Source organism: Alligator mississippiensis, chromosome 4 (assembly GCF_030867095.1).
Source record: "Alligator mississippiensis isolate rAllMis1 chromosome 4, rAllMis1, whole genome shotgun sequence".
NCBI lineage: Eukaryota > Metazoa > Chordata > Crocodylia > Alligatoridae > Alligator > Alligator mississippiensis.
This window is the reverse complement of record NC_081827.1, coordinates 105,855,198-105,876,974: the sequence shown is the minus strand read 5'-3', so window position 1 is coordinate 105,876,974 and position 21,777 is coordinate 105,855,198. Positions and strand designations below refer to the sequence as shown.

The 21,777-nt window shown below is 50.8% G+C and overlaps 1 protein-coding gene across 2 annotated transcripts in view; it reads left to right on the top strand.

The window, feature by feature from the left end:
- The first annotated feature begins 2,588 nt into the window (after window positions 1–2,588).
- TXNRD1 (thioredoxin reductase 1) overlaps window positions 2,589–21,777 on the top strand; it is a 73,947-nt gene continuing 54,758 nt past the window's right edge. Inside the window, exon 1 of one of the 2 annotated variants that reach the window (XM_019489704.2) lies at window positions 2,589–2,697. In XM_019489704.2, the coding sequence (XP_019345249.1) occupies window positions 2,637–2,697 (61 nt within the window). In that variant the 5' untranslated portion in view covers window positions 2,589–2,636. The remainder of the gene's footprint in view (window positions 2,698–21,777) is intronic. The other variant, XM_006272981.4, reaches the window with a different exon arrangement.

Sequence of the window (21,777 nt, the reverse complement as noted above, 5' to 3'; positions counted from 1 at the left end):
TGTTGGTTTTATATCGCTAGTTAGCATCACAATGTCCAGGCTCTTTTCACATAAAATTGATTAGCAATAATAAAGTGAATTTCATGAAGCTCTGGTCCTTCTCACTTCTTTCCCTAGTATGCTATCTACTGTTCACAATAAAGGATCATTTGTTGGTGCACAGCACTACTCGACACCTGGATAAAATTTCCACACCGATAGAACTTAAATCAAGGAAAAGAATTCCAGTTTCCCATGGACTTTAATAGGCAGGGTTTAGTTGGGGGGGGGGGAGTGTTAAGTTGGAATCACATCCTGAAGAGATACATGATCCAGCTGGCTCTCTTTGGACTTTTATAAAATCCACGAAGTAGTTTGAGGCCTGCTTTTAACATTATTATCTTATTATGCTGATTGCAGAGCTAAAATATGCTAAGCATCTTGCAAGCATGGAAGAAAACACAATTCCTTTTCTGAAGAGTTTGTCTAAAAAGACAAACACAGACAAAGGATAGGGAACCAAGGATGCAACACATAACCAAAGAGGTCAATGTGGTGATAGCTATACAGTAGTATGAATGTTTACAATTAAAAAAAATGAATTAAACAACAGTATTTTGCTTTGATCACCATCTCTCCACGGGTCAGCCCTCTCGTCTTTCTCCTTCCTGCATTTTCTATTTAATTGTGTTTTAGAAATATTGTATAGGAGAAGCAGTGGATTTGGACATCATTTTGGGAGAGAGAAAAGTTGAAGATGACCATTGGCTTACTAGTTGCAGTGATGGTGTTTTGTTTTGTAGTGGCACACTGTCTGCCTTTATTTACCTACTGTTTTCTACTGATTTTATATGCCTTTGTTTTGGGTGTCTTGAGTTAGACCTCCAAAATTATGGACCATTTTCCAAGTTTTGGGCACTGCTTCCTCTTTATTTTCTGTGAGTCCATTTCATAGTCCTCTAATAGGAGAGATTCTTCCTTTTTCCAAATGAAAATGTGATTGTAAAACCATAAAAATTGTTAAAAACAGGTGCAGTACTTTTAGTGAATTTGACAAAAATAAAAGTAGCTTAATGTCCAGCAGATGGTGTTGTTTTGATGAAAATACCAAAATGGATTTTGGCAGACTAGAACTCCTCACAACTTGGCTTTAGAATGATTTTAGTATCTCTAATTCTGAAACCCTAATATTCTCTGGATGACTGTGACAGTTATTACCTCCTATTATTATAATAATCATTGGTATTACAGATGTCTGGATGCAGATATTCATAGTAAAACAGCAATTGTTCTCATTGCTATATAAGAGGTGCTTCCTCACATATGAGTTCATTGCGATAAAGTCAGCTTAATTAAACAGAAATAACATTTTAGGACTTATAAATGTAATTATCTTAATTCCAGTTAATTCATATTTTTGTCTTAAAAGTCACTTGCCAGGTTGGTCTGAAGATTTCTATTTCAGCACTTTCAAAATCCATTTATCCAAAAAAACCCCCAAACCACGTGCCTGCTGGTTTGTAAACTTTGCACAAAACTAAATGGTTTTACTTCTTTGGGTATTACATTCTATACATGTCAGTGTACTTACAAACCAGAGTTAGACCCAGTGCCACCCAATGTGAGTAAGCTTATGCATATGAATGAATATCACTGAGTTTAATGGGATTGTTCACACATGCAGAGTTACTTGTGTGCATAACTGATTGAAATGTTGGAGCCTTAGGCAACAAAAACATACCTCAGAAATTCAGCTGTAAAGTTTAGTACTAGCAGCACCATTTGGTGATGAAGGGCCATAGTTGGATGGGAACATTATATACCACCTGTGACGGGAGTGGCACAACTCTTCTGTGCAAGCCAGCCAGGACTCTGGGAGGCTTATTACCTGGGGGCATTGAGGCTGCTCCATAGTCACTTAGACACTGTAGATGCGAGGAAGAATTTTCCCTGGAGATTCCCACCACTGTTGTTATGGTTATTATCTCTCTTAGATGTATATATATGTATCAGTGTGTGTGTGTGTGTATGTGTATGTACAGGTATTTGTATGTGTATAGGTGTTTGTAGGTGTATATGTGTATGTATAGATGTGTGTGTGTTTATATGTGTAATATGTTTATGTGTGTAGGTGTGTGTGATGTGTATGTTTATGTGTGTAGGTGTGTGATGTGTTTGTATATGCATAGATGTATATATGTGTATGTGTGTATATATGTGTGTGTATATGCATGTATGTGTGGGTGTGTATGTAATGTGTGTGTATATGTATATATAATGTATAGGGTGGGTGTGTGTGTACTGTATACGCGTGTTTGTGTACATGTGTATAGATGTGTGTAGCTACACAGTACTCTGAAGACACGGGGGTTGGCGACCCGCACGTGTATGTCAAGCCCCGCTGCTTCCACAACGGGCCGGCTCTTGCTTGTCGCGTGTGTGAGCGGCCCAGGCAGGGGCCAGTCCAGCAGCGCCAAAGTCCCCAGCGACCCCCGCGCCGGGGCAGCCGGAGCCCCGGCGCGCGAGGACCCCGCCCGGCCCCGCGCCCTCCCCTCCGCGGGCAGCCCGGCCGGGGCCGCCAGGGGCCGCACGAGCCCGGGCCGGCGGGCGGGCGCCGAGCGTTAGTAGGCGTCATCGCTGCCGCGGGGCCGGGGGCCATGGGCAGCTCGGTGCGGAAGGGCAGAGCGGTGCAGCAGGCGGAGCCGCCCCGCCGAGCAGGTAACGCCGGGCCGGGGGGCGGGGGCGGCTCTGCTGAGGCGCCCGGGGGTGCAGCCGCTGTCTCGGGGCAGCAGAGCCCGGGAGGCGCCCCCGGGGAGCGGCCCCTCCGCCCCTGTGCCCCCGCAGCCCCGCCGGCTTCAGCAGCCTGCGGGCTTCCAGGGTGCAGGCTGTAGCCGCGGGGGTCTAAGGGCACAGGCAGACAGAGTTGGTTGCCTAACTCCGGTCTCTTGTATTAGACCACCTCAAATAGTTGGTAAAACTCCTCTTGGCAAGCTTGCAAAGAAGAATTTTTTTCCAGCTATTTGAGTTGGTCAAATGAAGGAGACCGGATTTACCCAACCAACCTTGTCTGCGGGTCTCTAGGCATTTTAAGGGACATAAAGACCCGCTTGTGGACCCAGAGGAACAGCCTTCCACCTTCAGTTTGCTCTGTGCAAAAATGAAGTTTATTTCCTACCTGTGGGGACTTTTCCCCATCTTTAATTTTCCCTCAGCCTGAGGAAGGGCATGTACACCCCAAAGCTTGCAGAAAAAGATAATTTTCTGTTAGTTTCTTAGTAGGTCTAATACAAGGGATCATCTCTGAACCAAGCCTCCTAGATTGCATTTCATGTTAGGCGTTTTTAAAGCATGCCTCATGTCCTGAGTCTGGAGGGGCTGCAAGTGCAAAGGCACCTTAGTCATGTTTTGTTTCCCAGAGGTAACCAGGGAGATTGACTCGTTTTTCCATACTTGTTGGGACTTCCAGCTGACCATCCTCTGCTTTGCACTGTACCTCATGCAGAAAAAAAAGCAAAAAAGGGAAAGTGTTTGTCAGTTCCTACCCATTGACTTTATTTAGGGTAAGATTCACCTAGTCTTGAAGATGCTGAAGGGTAATTTACTCCTGCAACTACATGCACATAAAACAGGAATGCTGTCTGCGGAGTGGGGTGTTATTCAGCCTGAGCAAGAGGACCAGAACCTGGCCATTAGTATTTACAAGTGCCAGGGGCTGTGTTACCAGCTTTCTACAGCACATGTGCCCATATTAGAAGCTTTTGTTGTCATAAGTGGTGCCCTTGGTAGCACTCATAGCCAAATGTGACATGTAAGTGCTGCCAGTGGGGGGCACAACTCTGTGCCACCAACGCAGTAGGGGCCACAACTCTGCACTGCTGCTGCTGGGCATTAGGTCAGGCAAAGCTGAAGCCCCACATCCCACCGTTCACATGGCATGTTCCTCATGCCCTCCTGACGCATCGCCACTGCTCATAGGAGAGGGGACCAGTTCTGAAGCGAGATAGAGACTGAATTGTCCTTTCACTCATAGATAGGGTGTGTGTGTGTGTGTGTGTGTGTGTAAATAGATATAGAGATACTAGCCACCTGCTCGTCCAGGAGCAAGGTGGGGAGAGGAGCTTGCCCCGCTGTTTCCTCCACCAGCACTGCATGCCACCGCTGGCCTCATACCCTGCACTGTCACTGCTCTGCATGCAGCCACAGCTGCTGTGGGCCCCGCCCCCCCCCTGCTCTGTGTCCAGCAGGAAGCCCTGTGCCTCAGGTAAATGGCACTTTTAGCTTACTGGCACCCATCATTCCCCACTTGTGCCAGATGACAGGGATTTTACTGTATAAGAATATATATATAGAGAGAGAGAGAGAGCACATGTGCTTCATGTATATATAGTCTCTCTCTCTCTCTCTCTCTCTCTCTCAAGGTTTGCTCTCTGCTGAAGTGCCTGGGTCTGGAGCAGCTCCCTCCCCCTTCCCCCACCCCAGGGATGCCCAGTTCCAGTGCCTCAGAGGAAGCAGAGCCTGATGTTTATATATCTATATAAACCTTGATGTTTTCAGAAATTATTAGAACTTCATGAGTCTTACAGGGAAAGGAAGTGATGCAGATGCTGTAACACAGTGGTTCTTAACCTTGTTACACTCTACACTCGAGGAATATGCCAGCTGTTATTTTTCGCTTGTTTTTTGACTACAGAAGAGTAACAAAGCAATTCTGAACTCTGAAAGATTCCAACAGGGCAGAATGTATTTGACGCGATGGATTCGTATTTGAAATCTCTGGATTTATTTTGTAAATCATGTTTGCACACCTAACAGTGCAAATATTGTGTGGCAGCCCACAACACCCCTGAAAGGATCTCAAGGCAACTCCGGTCCCATGGTACCTGGTTGAGAATCACTGCTGTAACACCTTGTGCTGCTAGGACACGTCTGGATTAGGACTGAGACACTATTTCAGTGTGAAGAAGCTTGCCACTAACTGCCCATTTTGTACCTGTTAAATGGATTTGATAACAGTCTTTGTGTATCTGAAGGACAGTTATAAAATAAATAGACTTTTTTTCTGTGGGTGTAGGGAACAGGGCTAGGAGCAATGGCCTCAAGCAGGGGAAGTCTAGATTGGAGACTAGGAGGAACTTTCTGACTAGGAGGGTGGTGAAGTGTTGGAACAGGCTGCCTAGATAAATTGTGGACTCTCCATCCCTGGAACTTTTCAAGAGCAGATTAGACAGGCATTCAGCTGGGATGGTTTAGTGAGGGATGCTGCTGCCTTGAGCAGAGGTCTGGACTAAAGGACCTTGAGCTCCTTTCCAGACCTGTTCCTCTATGATCTTGATAAGTGCCACTTAAACAAAATATGAAACTTTGAACCAATGTCCAAAATTAAGGGCACGGCACATGTCAGTATTGGGAGTTAATTTAGTCTAACTAGAATAATTTAAAGTTTTTGAACAGCTTTAGCCAGTCTTGCTGTGCATGTATCTGCAGAACAGAGCAAATTGACCCCTCTCCCTCCAATAGTAAGTGGGGAATCGAAGCACACCATTGTTTGGTTCCCACTGCCCAGGTTATTATTAAGACATGTCTAGATGGTCAAGGGGTATGTATGTCTATGGTGCAGGTTGCTTTGTATTGTAAAAGTGTTGAGCTAGTATTAAATGTGCTATCTCAAGTACTGGAGGCAATCTAGCTGCATTAGTACAGAGCTCAGATGAGCTCCAAGACATCTGCAGTCAACAGGTACCCTCAAAACTGTCCTTTCTAGACAGTAACACAGGTCACTGACACATTCTGATGTGTTAGCCTGCATCTTAATGAGGCTTTTGGACCCTGTTAAAGTAACTCAAGTAATCTAACACAACTGAACCCCCCCCCCACTCTGTGTCCCTCAAGATAAAAGGTGTGTATGTGGGGGGGCTGGGAAGAGACTAGTAAAATAGAAGACTAACAGACAACATTTTTGCATGATTCCAATTTGAGTTAATTTATTTTAATGTTTCAATAGCTGTCAAATTATTTGATTACTCATTCTTTACTGAGCTCTGATTGCAGTACAATTCTAAATCTTTTATTTTCTATAAACAATCAGAAACTAGGACAGTCAACTGCTTCCTTACTCTTATCTCTGCATGTAAGTATCATACCACCTACCACTACATATGCAGGAACAGTAGGAAGTGAAAGCTTGGAGGAGAGGAATGTTAGAGTGGGTTCTGGGCTTGAACATTTTTTATTCTCTTTGATATCCAGACCTGATAGTCTGTTACCAATAGACGTCAAACATAATGTTACAGATTCAGAGTATTCCATTACTGTAAGATCAGAAATATGTTCCATAAAACAAGCATGCTAGTAATTAGCAAAATTGGCAAGGATAGTGATGACTAGCACATGAAAAGTAAATTGATTTACAGATAAAATGTTATCTATTCTATCATAATACTTTCTTAGACAACCCTTCTCTTTAAGGCAGTAGTTTTCAAACTGTATTCTGTGGAACCCTGGGATTTGGCAGTAGGTCATCTGGGGTTCGGCAAAGAGATTGGGTGTAATGGCAGAGTGGGTTGGGAGGTGATGTGTTGCCCTGGTGGGGTCACTTGGCTCTGCATCGGTATTTAGGACGGGTAGGGGTTCTGTGGCATAAGAAGTGATATGAAAGAATTCTGTGACTTTAGGAAGTTTGAAAACTACTGCTTTAAGGCATGTGCTTTTATCTTTAGTCTGTGCTGTTTCTTTCAGGATACTGTAAAATCTTCAGATAGCAGTGGTTTGCATTAACATGCCTAGATGATGCACTTCCTAGATACAAAGGGGTGAAAATGGGAAGGGGGAAATGCATCATGGAAGACTCCTAATTTTCCTGAGGATTTTCCTGACTCTCATTAGCTTATCTTTCTGTTATTTAATTCAGCATTCTTAATTGTCTTTTAAGTGTGTAACATATGAAATAAAAAGAGAAAAACAATGTTAAAGGAACATGAAAGTGGTGCCGTCAAGTACTGAAAAGTGAGAGAATGTCAGAAAGTTGTTTTGTTTTGTTTTTTGGGGGGGTGTTTGTGTGTGTGTGTGTGTGTGTGTGTGTGTGTGTGTGTGTGTGTGTGTGTGTGTGTATTATGACTCTAAGATGGTCTTTAACAATATGATCAAGTTCTGTCCTGCAGTGTCCAACTGGCTTACTGGGCTATGGCCGGGAGCCCGGAACGTCAGGTGGGTACTTCGACGAGTGGAGTGGAATTAGGCACAGATGCGTATTGGTAAAATAGAGTGTTTACTTACGCCGCCGGTGCGTGCAGTGCAGGAAGAAGCTGACTTTGAAACGCAGTTACAAACGTAGCGGGAGCTCTTTGAAATGAGACGAGACGTTCCGTAAACAGCTTATCGAGTGCGCAGGGAAAGGGGTACATCAGGGAGGTCGGTGACGGGGAGTCGTTGGTGGGTGATCAGTCCGCCAAGTTTACTTCAAGATGTGTGCGGAGTTCTCCAATGAGGGCGGAAACTGCTTTTACTTTTATATAGTCAGTAAGCCAATTGCTAGTTGCCAAGTGGGAATAATTTTTAACCAGCCAATGGGTGGTGCGCATGGTTAGCTAATTATGAGGACTTGTTAAAGTTTAAACAAGTGTAGCCATTGGACTTGGCGGGAATTTTGCTGGCGATTTTCCACTGTGCCATAGGCATTTAAACAATGGGTACTGACATGCCCCTTGCCGATGGCACAGTTTTGGACTAAAGTACTTGTAAGCCGCTTAGGTCGTCGTTGTCTTGTTCGGGGGGGTTCATATGGCAAGCGGGTATATACAAAAGCGGATAGTGAAATAAATTTGTTCTTAATAAATTGAACAACGCAACAAAGAACACAAATGCAAATACAAATACTAAACGGGAATTAACAACAGGATAAGGGGCATTAAGAGGTTCAAAAGCCACGAAGATGCATCCCAGCCTGTGGCGGCGAAGCGCCCCCACAGGCGAGCGAGGGGGAGCAAAGGGAACCCACAGACCCCAGACCCTGAGAGCAAGCCCCCAGAAGGGCATACGCACCGTCAGAGGGGCAGCGGGAGGAAGAGCCGCATCCGCGCGAGCCACCATTACGCCGGCTCTGGCAACAGCTGTTCCCCGCGCGGCGAACAGCTGAGCCAATCCCGGCGGCCGGAGCGGCCGCGGCGGGAGGATTTAAGAACGCCGGCAGAACAGGGAACGCGCGGGAGCCAGGGAGAGAGAGTACGGGTGTGCTGCCCGTGCCGCAGGCTCTCGCATGGGGCAGCGAGGACCCCGTCTGCGGGTCTCAAACAGGCAGCGTAGGCAGGAGCGGGAAGCCTGCCTCCGGCAGCCAAGTGAGAGGCAGCCAGAGAGTGCACGCCGAGGCACTCTCTCAGCGTCCTGAAGCGGCAAACGCACAGGAGGCAGGGGAGCGCCCTGCGGACAGGAGGAGAGGGGAGACAGCGGAGGCCCCGGGAGGGGGCTGGCACCAGGGGAAGCACCCACCAGCTCCCCCTGGTTCGGAGGAGTATTATCTTTAAGGAAGGAGGAAGGAGAAACCCCTCTTAGCAGGAGGGAGGACGACCGGAACCGGTCAGGGGCCATCATACTGGGCCTGGCAACATCTGGACAACATCGCCCAGCGGTTGGCGTGTGGACGGGGTGTAGGGGAGGCGGAGCCCCGTGGATCACCGCGTCCCGTAACCGTGAGTAACACCATCTATCGGGAGGTCCCACCCAGGATAAAGATCTCCACTGGAGACCCCTCTGAATGTAACCGATTACATCCAAGTCATGGCAGGCGAGTTGAGGGGAGGGGCCACACCCCGATAGGCCAGGCGGAGCGAGGCACGGGCTCCACAGTGGTGCATTGGCCGGGAACGACATCATTTTTCGGACGGTGGTAAAGGGACAGTGTCCCGACCCGGGACCCAATAGCGATGCAGCAGCCAGCCCTCGCGCCCACGGAGCTGCTTACGCAGGCTATCCAGGCTATAGGGCAGGTGCTGGCAGTGCAGCAACAACAGGGCGCACACCAGCAGGAGTGGATACAGCGAAATGCTGCTTTATGTAAAATGCCCCGGATGACTAGGGAAGATGACCCAGAAGCCTATATCGAGGCATTCGAAAGGACCGCCATCCAGACAGGGTTAGACCGCGGTCAGTGGGGTCACCACCTGGGGGTGCTGGTGATAGATCAGGCCCAAGCGGCCTACCGAGCGCTATCGAGGGAAGAAGCTCGTGATTACGAGACAGTGAAAGCGGCAATCCTCTACAGGCTCGAGATTTCACCTGAAAGCCATCGCCAGGCCTTTAGAGCCTGAAAGTCAAAGGAGGCCAGGCGACCCCGGGGGTTGTTGCAAGCGTTAAGCGACTCGCTTAACAAATGGTTGCCACCCGGCAAGTTCGACCGGGAGGGCGTGATGGACCAGATCCTGCTAGAACAATTCCTATGGGATTTGGAAGAGGATGCCCAGAGGTGGGTACGCAGACACCAGCCGCAAACTAGCAAGGAGGCACTTCGCTTGGCGGAGGCATTTGCGAATTCGAAAAGGGAACGGGGATACGGACGAGGCCCCCGAGCCACGAAAGAGGGACCCACAAGTGAAGGGGAAAGGTGAACGGTTGCCAAATGAGGGCCACCGAAAGGGGTGGTGTGTTACCGCTGTGGGCAAACCGGACACATCTCCCATGAATGTGGGGAAGGCCTGAGCGAACTGAGTCGCACCCCTGCAGGATATCCACCCTCCCGGGATAGAGGCAAAGAGGCAGAGAGAGGGGAACCCATGGATTGCAGTTTCGGGTCGGCAACCCAGAACGAGGGATGGAACCGGCCCGTAGTAACCGCATGGGTTGGAGACAGGATGGTTAAGGCCACATTGGACACGGGGTGTTCCCATTCTCTACTTCGGGCAGACCTCGCTCCGCAGAGGGAACGGAAGAGTGAGGGGCCCCTGACGATGACCTGCATACTAGGGGGAGAGATGCGGTTCCAAACGTGCTATGTCCCGCTGAGGGTAATGGAATTTAGCGGAGAGCTCCGAGTGGGAATTGCCCCGACCCTGGCATGTGAGATGATAATAGGCCGAGAATGGGGCCCATTCTATACCGTCCTTGAGCGAGTGAGGGCTACGCAGGAGGCGAGGAACCGGATCAAGAGGGGCGACGGATGGGCCGGCGAGGGCCCAGCCCGTTGCAACGAGGCAATGACAGGCGACATCGACCTGGAACAGCTCGTGAGCCCGGCCCAATTTCGCAGGGCACAACGTGAGGACGCGGAACTACAGCGGATGTGGGACGCCGACCTCGGGGAAGGACCCTCACAGGGGCGGCCCGGCTTCGAGGTAACAGGGGGGCTATTATATCGGGTCCAACGGGGTGAGGAGGGTACCGTACGGGGGAGACAATTAGTGGTCCCAACCTCACTCCGCCAAGTGGTGTGGAGACTGGCCCATGACTCACCCCTGGGTGGCCATCTGGGACGTAACAAGACCCGGGCGAGGCTGGCCCAAGAGTTCTTTTGGCCTTGGCTCCAAGAGGATGTGGAAAGGTGGGGGGCCGCATGCCCAGAGTGTCAGAGGGCCCAGGAATGGAAGCCCCCAAGGGCACCCCTGAAGCCCATGCCAATAGTAGAGACACCTTTCTCGCGGGTCGCCCTGGATATAGTATGACCCCTTCCCAAGTCGCATAACGGATACCAGTATATCCTGGTGATGGTGGATTATGCCACCCGTTTCCCAGACGCCGTGCCACTAAGGTCCATAACTGCCACTCGAGTAGCGGAAGAACTTCTTAAGTGGATAGCACGGGTGGGCATCCCTCAGGAGATCCTCACGGACCAGGGAACAAACTTTATGTCTGGGGTAATGAAGGCTTTATGTAAAACCCTCGGCATCACCCAGCTAAAGACCTCGGTCTATCATCCCCAAACTAACGGTTTGGTGGAAAGGTTAAATGGGACCATCAAGCGGATGCTCAGGCGGTGTGCCCAGGAGGACCCGCGGAGGTGGGATACCATCTTGACACCCTTGCTGTTCGCCATAAGGGACGCGCCGCAAGAGTCAACCCGGTACTCCCCATTCCAGTTAGTGTATGGCCATAACCCTCGGGGGCTGCTACAAATTGTAAGGGAAGAGTGGGAGAAGCCAGTAGGCTTGGGGGTATCGGTGGAGAGGTACCGGGAGGAGCTACAAGACCAAATCTCCACGGCCCAACGGATTGCCAGGCAAAACCTGAGGGACGCCCAAGACATACAGGAAAGGCGTTACAATCAGAAGACGAAAATGCGGACGTTCCAGTCAGGGGACAAAGTTCTGGTATCGCTGCCAACCTCCTCCAGCAAACAGCTGGCTATGTGGCAGGGGCCATTTACCGTGGTAAGACAAGTAGGCCCCGTGGATTATGAGTTGCTCAAACCAGGTCACCACCGGGAGCGGCAGATTTATCACGTAAATCTGCTCAAGGAGTGGAAAACTCCCCAAGGCTGGTTGGCCCCAGACGAGGAGGCAAAGGAGGACCTGGGACCGATGTGTCCCGAGTTAGGGAGACCCGGGAAGGAGGGGTCAGTACAGACGGGTGAGGAGTTGAGCCACCACCAACAGCAAGAATTGCTAGCTTTGATAGAGGAATTTAGGGCAATGTTCCAAGAGATCCCGGGGCGAGTAACGGGAGTAGAACATGAGATCAGGACCCCTCAGGGAGCACTGGTAAGGGAGAGATGGAGGCCAATACCGCAGCGGTGGCAACAGGAAATACGGCAAGAGATCATGAAAATGCAAGAACAAGGGATTATTCGACCGTCCCGCAGCCCATGGCGAAGCCCCATAGTCCCCGTCGTCAAACCGGATGGGTCATTGCGCATATGTATAGACTACAGGAAGCTCAATGCCCTGACTACGTTTGATGCCTTTCCGATGCCACATGTTACTCACCTCGTTGAGAGAATCGGGGAAGCACAGTATATAACCATGCTTGATTTGGCAAAGGGGTATTGGCAGATCCCGATGCGGCCCACGGATTGTGCCAAAACAGCCTTCGGGACCCCATGGGGCCTATTCGAATTCACGCGGATGCCCTTCGGCCTCAACGGAGCAGCTGCGACGTTCCAGATGTTGATGGACAACCTATTGGCACCCCACGCAGCATACGCGGCGGCATACATTGATGACATCATTATATTTTCTGCCAGCTGGCGACAACACCTCCAAGACCTCAGAGCAGTCCTGGGGGAACTCCGAGCAGCAGGGATGACCGCCAACCCGAAGAAATGTAAACTGGCGGGAAAAGAAACAGCATACCTAGGGTTCCGAGTAGGCCGAGGGACAGTTCGGCCACTCACAGATAAGATTGAAGCTATAAGGCAGTTCCGGGAACCGAGAACCCGGAAACAACTGCGTTCCTTCTTGGGACTCGTTAACTATTATCGACGATTTATACCCTGCTTCGCGACGCTTGCCACACCACTTAAGGACGCGTTAGCTGGGAAAGCTATGACGCCACTGAAATGGACACCGGGGATGCAGAAAAGCTTCCAGAATTTGAAAGAAGCAATGCGCCATGACGTTGTCATGTACACGCCTAACTTTAATGCCCCTTTCGTTTTACAGACGGATGCATCAGGACGGGCACTGGGAGCAGTGTTACTGCAGAAACACGGGCAGGAGGAGCGCCCAATTGCCTTTGCCAGCAGGAAACTCAGTCATGCAGAAACCAGGTATGCCACCATCAAAAGGGAGTGCCTGGCAATACGCTGGGCTATAGAATATTTTAAGTACTACCTGATGGGGAGGGAATTCGTGGTAGTGACAGACCACGCACCACTACAGTGGTTAACACGGAAACAGAGTATGAACACCAGGATCACCCGCTGGGCTTTGGCTTTACAGCCATTTCACGGTGATACACCGTCCGGGCCGAGATAACTTTGTGGCTGACTTCTTGTCCAGGTGGGGAGGCGCAGACGACGCAGAGGAAGGTACGGGCCACATCCATAGGGAGGAGCCGCAGGCGACCCATGCCGTTATGAAAGGAAATCAGCCGCCACAAGGCAACTTAAGGGGGGAGGTCTGTGGCGGCGAAGCGCCCCCACAGGCGAGCGAGGGGGAGCAAAGGGAACCCACAGACCCCAGACCCCGAGAGCAAGCCCCCAGAAGGGCATACGCACTGTCAGAGGGGCAGCGGGAGGAAGAGCCGCAACCGCGGCCACGCGAGCCGCCATTACGCCGGCTCTGGCAACAGCTGTTCCCCGCGCGGCGAACAGCTGAGCCAATCCCAGCGGCCGGAGTGGCCGCGGCGGGAGGATTTAAGAATGCCGGCAGAACAGGGAACGCGCGGGAGCCAGGGAGAGAGAGTACGGGTGTGCTGCCCGTGCCGAAGGCTCTCGCACGGGGCAGCGAGGACCCCGTCTGCGGGTCTCAAACAGGCAGCGTAGGCAGGAGCGGGAAGCCTGCCGCTGGCAGCCAAGTGAGAGGCAGCCAGAGAGTGCACGCCGAGGCACTCTCTCAGCGTCCTGAAGCGGCAAACGCACAAGAGGCAGGGGAGCGCCCTGCGGACGGGAGGAGAGGGGAGACAGCGGAGGCCCCGGGAGGGGGCTGGCACCAGGGGAAGCACCCACCAGCTCCCCCTGGTTCGGAGGAGTATTATCTTTAAGGAAGGAGGAAGGAGAAACCCCTCTTAGCAGGAGGGAGGACGACCGGAACCGGTCAGGGGCCATCATACTGGGCCTGGCAACATCTGGACAACATCGCCCAGCGGTTGGCGTGTGGACGGGGTGTAGGGGAGGCGGAGCCCCGTGGATCACCGCGTCCCGTAACCGTGAGTAACACCATCTATCGGGAGGTCCCACCCAGGATAAAGATCTCCACTGGAGACCCCTCTGAACGTAACCGATTACATCCAAGTCGTGGCAGGCGAGTTGAGGGGAGGGGCCACACCCCGATAGGCCAGGCGGAGCGAGGCACGGGCTCCACACAGCCAAACCAGCCAAAGAGGTCGGATAACCACCCTTGCCTGATACCATTGATTTTATTTGTATCGGTGGCAACTTTCCGAATCACGTCAATTTGATCGTTTAGGGGTAGTGAGACGTTTGGTATACTAATGCAACAAAGGTCACGGGACAGATTAAGATATTGGCATAGGCCTCCTTGTTGGAGAAGCATCGCGTCTAGGGCAAGGCGGTTTTGCAATGTCATACGAGACGTTGCTTGTAATTGCTGGTTGAGTAAATATAGGCTATCAGCGGTATGATTAGCGAGCACTTCAACTTGCTCAGCGAGATGTGCGATGGCTACTCGGGCTTTGGTTATTCCAATTCCCCAGGCAAATTGGCCTTCCATTGCCCATTTAAACCCTTCGTGAACTTGCTGCTCCCAAGTAAGGGTACTCCAGACCGCTTCTCGTTTATGACGATGGAGCAGCATTGGGCTAGGGGGTCTGGAGGTGTTGGCAAATAAGGGGGGGCAAAGCGACACGGTGAATAAAAAACATTGTACTCCAGAAAGTGTGGCTGGGAGGGTTATATATAAGTGTCCATCTGAACAAGCCCACAACATTCCTAAGGGAGCCGGGGTGGTTAATCATGCGCAATTGCCTGAAAATTGAAAGGCTTGTCGGGCCCGCTCGGGTGGACCAGATTGTTGTGCTCCCAACTCAGTACTGTGGCAGGCATTACTTATTATATCTGCGCGCAAAATGGGGTAATAAAACGAATACCAGGATTGATTGTTGGATATGTTGACAGCTAGGGATGCGTTCCAAGTGGTTAAAGGTGTGGGTTTGATAAGGGGTGAGAGGGTGAGGTTGGAGGCTTTGGATAGTTTACAATCAGTGCAGGGTGGGAGTGCGAGGTGCCACGGGGGTGTTACGGTCCACGGGTTCCAGGTTAGAGGGTTATCTGACCTGGACCAATCTATGCCCTGCGGGTTGATTCCCCATGGGATAGCAGAGCACGCGAGCTTGCTTTCACCTTCCGTGCAATTTTGTTTGGTTGTATTAAGGTGGGGGAAGGTGAAATTTTTCGGCCAACCGTATTTGATGATATATGGACCTTGCATAATTTTGGTGAGATCCTTTCTTTCTGGGTGATTGGTCGGCATGATTTCGCTTAACCCTGACAACAAGGTTGAAATTACGCTTCTTTGTTGCTTGGGTGTAGTTACATTAATAAAGGGGCACGGGTCTCTGGACCTGGTTTCGAACCAGTTAGTAACATTCAAGGGTGTCAGGTAGGGGATAAAGACAGGGTCGTTAACAGATAGAGGAAGGCATAGACAGGCGGTAAGACCGTCTTCCCCTGCGTGGTTGTCTATGGTGTCGGCCCAAAATGACAACAAGTTTAAAACAGTATTGGGGGGGTGTAGGATTTCCTACATTAAATGAAATTAGGTTAGTTAAGAAAAGTCCAATTACGACGGTGCCGGTAGATGTCATGATGACATCACGTGTCGGTGTCTTAGTGTTTGCGGTGGCTCCCTTTCCTTCGGCCCGGATTTACGACCATCGTGCGTCTTGGGCTTTGGACCTGTAAGGGAAAATTTAAGAGCAGTAAATTTGTTCTACGACACTGTGTTTGTGTGGAGGTGTGAGCGGTGAGATAACCAGTTATGGTGAGCTAGGATTTGTTGCTGTTTTTCGCCTTCATCGAAGCTCACGGAGTAGGTGTTCGGGTACGGTTCTGCGCTGATGATTCTTCCTTTGTATACTCGCGGGTGCGATTGGTGTGGGTGTGGGATGGTGATCCAGACGAGTTTGTCCGGCACGAACTTCGGGCACCACGGTTCTGGGTGTCGGGGGTTAGACTTATCCCATAGGGTTTTGTCTGCATTGAGCAAGATAAGGACGTTGTGGTTTAATTTCGTCCAGTTTTTGTAGGTCCTGCCTCCCTTTAAGTGCAATCGTGCCTTATAAAGGCCAATGTGTCTTTCTACCACCCCATTGGATTGGGGATGGTATGGGAGGTGGAGATGCCAAGTGACGTTATGGAGGCGGGCGAATTTGTCGAGTGCTGCGGAATTGAATGGTGGGCCTCCATCTGATTGAATTACATTAGGGGGTTGTCAACTGGCAAATGCTGCAGTTAGTGCCGATATGACAGCTGCAGCGTGACTTTTCCATAGCGGGATTACTTGAAGTTGTCGTGTGCCAAGGTCGATGATAACGAGTCCTTTATTTGGAGGTTTCGCACCAGGCAGGGGTCCCAGCAAGTCCACTTGCCAGACCCTTCCGGGTGCAAACTGAAGTGGGTCTAACGCTCCGATTTGGTATTTCATTTGGTGGCATTTTTCTTTGGCACAAGGCTCACAAGCTTGGGCTACCCGTTCCCAATCGGTTCTCGACCTGTAGGGGGTACGATTATCTGTGGCTGACCGCCAGTGAGTGTGGCAAGCTTGTGGTCCAGGGTGCCCCCAATGGTCGTGGAGCCAGGTCAGAAACGGGTCTATTTCACCATTTTTCTGTACTTGCTCGACAGCTAAAACAATGTCTGTGCGGAGGGGGTCTTCCAAGAGTTTGTCGATGACCTCATGTACTGGGTTGGTCTCGGGCTTGTGTGACTTGGTGTGTTTGATTAGTGGGAGAATAGTGAAGGTGGACAGTGTATCGAAAATGTTTTGCCAGATGTCTAAGTTTTGCGTTGGCACTCCTGTACCGGTAACAATTTTATAAATATATTGGGAATCAATTGCGATCACGGGAGTGGGAAGTGTCCTGTCGTGGTGTTGGAGGCAATGTTGTACTACTTCTTTGAACCCTAGCAGCTCATTCTTTTGGGCCGAGCTGCATCCTGCGTAAAGTTTCATGTTGTGGCAGGGTTTGCAATAGAATCCGTAGCCTCCATCACCTCGGGTTGTGCCATTGGATGCCATCCAGGCTGGGGCTGTCGTTCCGTAGAGGACAGGTGAGGCATTTTCTGCAGCGTCAGGGTTGGGTGGCAGGTCTTGGCATTTCCAGCAATGCCAATGGTAGTGATGGTTGAGCACTAGCGTGTTCCAGGTGGATGGTTAAACGCCGAAAACTCTGATCCACAATTCCAAGGGGAACAAGGGTAAGAGGGTGGCACTGGGCGCCTGGAGTGTTCCATGTCCACGAGACAACAGTTCTATAAGTTGCCCTGCCATTAAGGTTTTCCCGACGGCTCCATATCGATGTTGAGCTGCTTGGAGGGTTCGGTGAGAGGTATAAGTTAATTCACCGCAAGAGTTGTGGGCTGTGGCCCACACGTGGCTGGCAGTGTATCCTAGAGTCACTGTCATTGAGTCGGCAAAGTCGAATGCGTGGAGTGGCGTTGTCCTAATGGCCGTAAGAAGTTTATGGAGATCTTTCCCGTCCCTCTCGGTCCAGGGCGTGAATTTTTGAGACTTGTTGCGGATTTGATGTTGAAGTTTTGCGAGTACGGGTAGGTGGGTTGGAGTGACATGGTGTCGGTACCAACTGAGATACCCAAGTAACTGCTGGAGTTGTTTTTTGTCTGTTGGTAATTGTCCCTCCAATGGGCTGGTGTCTGGGCTTCCGTGGGTTACGCCAAACCTTGTTTTGTTGATGAATTTGGTGCCTAAAATGTGATGTCGGCTGTAGGCTGTAGTTTTGATTTCCTTAAGTTGACTGTCCACCCTTTGTCGTTGAGATGGGTGACCAGGTTGTTGGTGACTTCGGCGACCATTTGCCGGGTGCGGCCGATGATGGCGAGATCGTCGACGTAGCTCCAAATTTTTAATTCATCTTGGCCGGGTAGAATGTAGGAGGTACAGAACTCCTTTAGCGTATCATTCATGGCGCCTGTGGCTAACGCTGGCGCATTGCAGTATCCCTGCGGGCAAACTGTCCACTTGTACATGGTGCCTTTGACACACACATTTAGTGCCCCCTCGACATCGTTGATTGGAATGGAGAAGAACATGTCCTTGAGATCAAGAGTTGTCCCAACCCACGTGTCCTTTTGAAATTGTGCCATCTCATACAGGCATTGGGGTAGCGTAGAGGCGTTAGGTTGCATGAGTGGTTGGCATCGCTTGTTGGCCTCACGATAGTCCACCACTAGTCGGACTTCATTGGGTTTTCCTGGTTTTGCGATTCCTCATCCCGGCGAGAGGCGAGTACTGGCTGTTATTGGTCTGATGCACCCTTGTTGTTCGAGGCGCTGCAGAAGATGGATTAGTGCCCCCTTTAGGGGATCCTTGGTTGGGATTGGCTTATAGCGCCATGTAGATGTATTGCAGAGCGTGGGCTGGAGTCGGTCAGGCCCAGTTATAGAGAGTGGGAGGGCTTGCAATATTTGCTCCTTTAGCTGAAGTGCCTTGATGCTGGGAATTCCCAGGATGTTAATGCCCCCTAGGACCGCCTCAAGCGCCTTGTGGTAACCGGCCACTGAAAATTTAACTTTTGCAGTGGTTGCTGTGGCATTTAAACCTTGTACCATGATAGTTTTTGTGGTTTTCGTATGAGGTGTCGATGGGGTTATAACATTAACTTGGGCCCCTGTATCGAGGAGGAAAAAAACTTCACGCTGCGTTGTTGGATCGGTGGGGTTGTAAACGAGGAGTTTGGTGTAGGGGCGAGGGTCTGCGGGGTCAGGTTTAATGGCGCTGCCGCCGGCCCGACCGGCGGCAGCTACTCGTTTTTTGACTTTTCAGTATACCCAAAGCCCAGTTCGTGTGCTAGTTGTCATTGTCCTGCATCCCCTAGGACGCGTAGCTGTTGTTTGGTAAGCTTGGAGTGGTTCAGGAGAAATCCGTACATGGCTCTCTCTTCCGGCGTTCTCTGAGGTGGCAGTTTCGATTCCTGTCGAGGATTGGGTTGATGGTATCTTGGCCTTTGGTATTCGACCGGGTATGCAGTGAGGCGGTTCGGTGTGTCGGCTGGGTCCGTAGTCGCTGACTTCATGAGGGCTTGTAGCCGTGGGAGTTGGCTTAGGATGTTCCCAGCCGGTTGAGTGGCCAGCGGGTTGAGGAGGAGTCGAAGGGTGATAGCGCTCTCTCCCCCGTAAATCTCCCCCGTAAACCTCTGCGCACGCTTCTATGGCCTCGAGAGTGGCTGGGACTGCTCCAGGATTTCATAGGTGGCGGTGGGCCCACCCCCCGTTGCGCTGGGCTTGCGTTAGCCCCAACTGATGTACTCTTGGGTTCCAGGAGCAGTATGAAACCCCTATTATAGCTAACAGGAGTTGCTCTGCAGTGGTTTTTCCTACCGTCCGTCATGCCACGCATGCGATTTGCGATCGATTTGTCCTGCAACGAGGGACGGAAGCAGGATGTTCCAGTGAACGTTGCCCATTATCAGTGCTAGGTCGGTAACGTGTCCCCCGCTCCATGAGGCCTGATGAGTTAGGAAACAGGCTTCCTCTAGGTCTAATAACTCAGACCCGAATTCCACTACAAGGCGGCCCAGCCAGATAACTAGTGTTTTGGCGGGCTTTATTTTCGATTCCCTGCACAACTCTTGTAACTCAGCTCGATTGCGGGTGTGGTAGGTGGTGGTGGTGCGGGTTACGCCTTTGCGGGTCGGTTATTTGTTTGACCAAGGCTATGGGGTGAGCGGCCGCTGGGGACGTTGGCGTTCCCGGCGGGAGGGTTGGGTGTAGGTTCCCGCTCGGTGGTTCCTCCCCATAATAAGGGGGCGGGGTCGTTGGGGGCGGTGTCGCCCTGGGGGGTGGGGCCGTTGGCTGCATTCCCGCCTGCTCTTTTGTGGCGCCGCCCTCTTCCTCCTTCTTCTCTGGGCCTCCCGGGTACTTCTCCTTTTTCTCGGCGCCATTTTCGGGCGGTGGTTCAGGATTTTGCTGTGCCACCATTTCCACGGCAGCCTTGCTGACTGTGGCTAGCTGGGTTTCTAAGTTCGCGTTCTCGCGTAACAGGAGCGAAACTGTGCGGAACAGTACATTAATCATTTTCCCTTTGTCCCATTTGGTGCCTGCCCACCTAGTCGCGGTGTGGTCCTCCTCTTCTAAACTTTCACGGAGCTGGGTGAGCAGTTCATGGCCGCGTGACTGGGGTGCCAGGGTCGGACAGTTAAACTTGTCGGGGGGTGTCCCTTCCCTGCCCTCTCGTACATGTCGAATGTAGCGGGCAAACTCTTGGGCGGGAGTCGGGTTTGCTGCGCCCGTCGCTTTTACCCGTGCCAGGGACAGCGTTTCTACTTCGTCCCATGGTCTGTACATAACCCCTTTTCCGCTTATAACACACCTGAAAGAGCTCGGGCCCAGTTGGACGGCCCACTCTTTTCCGACTCCCTCTTCTCCTCTGAGGGAGAGGTAACCGGTGACCACATATGAACTCCTCCCGCCTGCCTGATGATAGGCAATGTGCGCCCATAGGTCGTCCGAGTCGGACGTTGGGCACTCCCCACTGCGCCATGGGCAGTTTTTAACTAGTTCCGACTCCATCGTGTTTTCCCCAGATCCTGTTCGGGATGCCACGTGGTGTCCGACTGGCTTACCGGGCTATGCCCAGGAGCCTGGAACGTCAGGTGGGTACTTCGACGAGTGGAGTGGAATTAGGCACAGATGCGTATTGGTAAAATAGAGTGTTTACTTACGCCACCGGTGCATGCAGCGCAGGAAGAAGCTGACTTTGAAATGTAGTTACAAACATAGCGGGAGCTCTTTGAAACGAGACGAGACATTCCGTAAACGGCTTATCGAGCGTGCAGGGAAAGGGGTACGTCAGGGAGGTCGGTGACGGGCAGTCGTTGGTGGGTGATCAGTCCGCCAAGTTTACTCCAGGATGTGTGCGGAGTTCTCCAATGAGGGCGGAAACTGCTTTTACTTTTATATAGTCAGTAAGCCAATTGCTAGTTGCCAAGTGGGAATAATTTGTAACCGGCCAATGTGTGGTGCGTGTGGTTAGCTAATTATGAGGACTTGTTACAGTTTAAACAAGTGTAGCTGTTGGACTTGGCGGGAATTTTGCTGGGGATTTTCCACTGTGCCATAGGCATTTAAACAATGGGTACTGACATGTCCTTCCTCCTGACCGTTTTCTCAGTACCACTTCTACCTACTTGTACAGAGTACAAAATGCATGATATTAGTTCAAAGCCAAAAAGTTCATGATTTACCATATAGTTCACTGAGCTGGGCCCCACCACAGAATTTCAAGCTGTGGTGACCCCACAGGTCAGCACTGCTCAGTATATGCATGTACTACTCCAGATACTTTCCACAAAGGATTATGCGCTAATTAGCACCTCCCCCCACTCTTGTTATGAGGCCTGGGATCCTCCAACAATGTATATGCAGATGAGGTGCAGGGCAACCTGGTTCAGCTTTACCTCATGGAGGGCAGGGTGACACTAATCATATGTGACAGTCTGAGGAAGAGGCTGACAGAGGGATTCTGAGTGAACTGTTTGAAACCCCCTTTGGTGATGTTTGCCAGACATTTAAGGCTGGTGAAGAAACAGGAATAGTTAGAAATGGGAAAGGCAGGCACAGCTCAGCTGTGGGAGTGAAGAGGAAATTGAAATGTATGCAACGTAGTGGCTCACCATGACTTATAAAAGAGTAGGAGTTGATGGGGACTGTGTGCAATGGGCACTACTGTGTATCTTATTCAGATGGGCCGTACCTTTTGGCTAAGATCTGGCAGGGGAAATACCATGACCACTAATACAGTTTCCCTAGTTGCTGGGGGTAACCACTCTTCTGGCACCAGGTAGTACCTGCAAAGGTAATGTATAGATAACCTCCCACTTGCTGCTTGAGTGGGAAGATCTTGGCTTTATGTCCACTTTATGGAAATGGGAGACTTCTCCCTGGGTTGCTTCTGTGGCCATACGGCTGAGGGCAAGCGAAACTCGAGGGCATATGAACCCTAAGCCTCAGGGTTTGAGGCT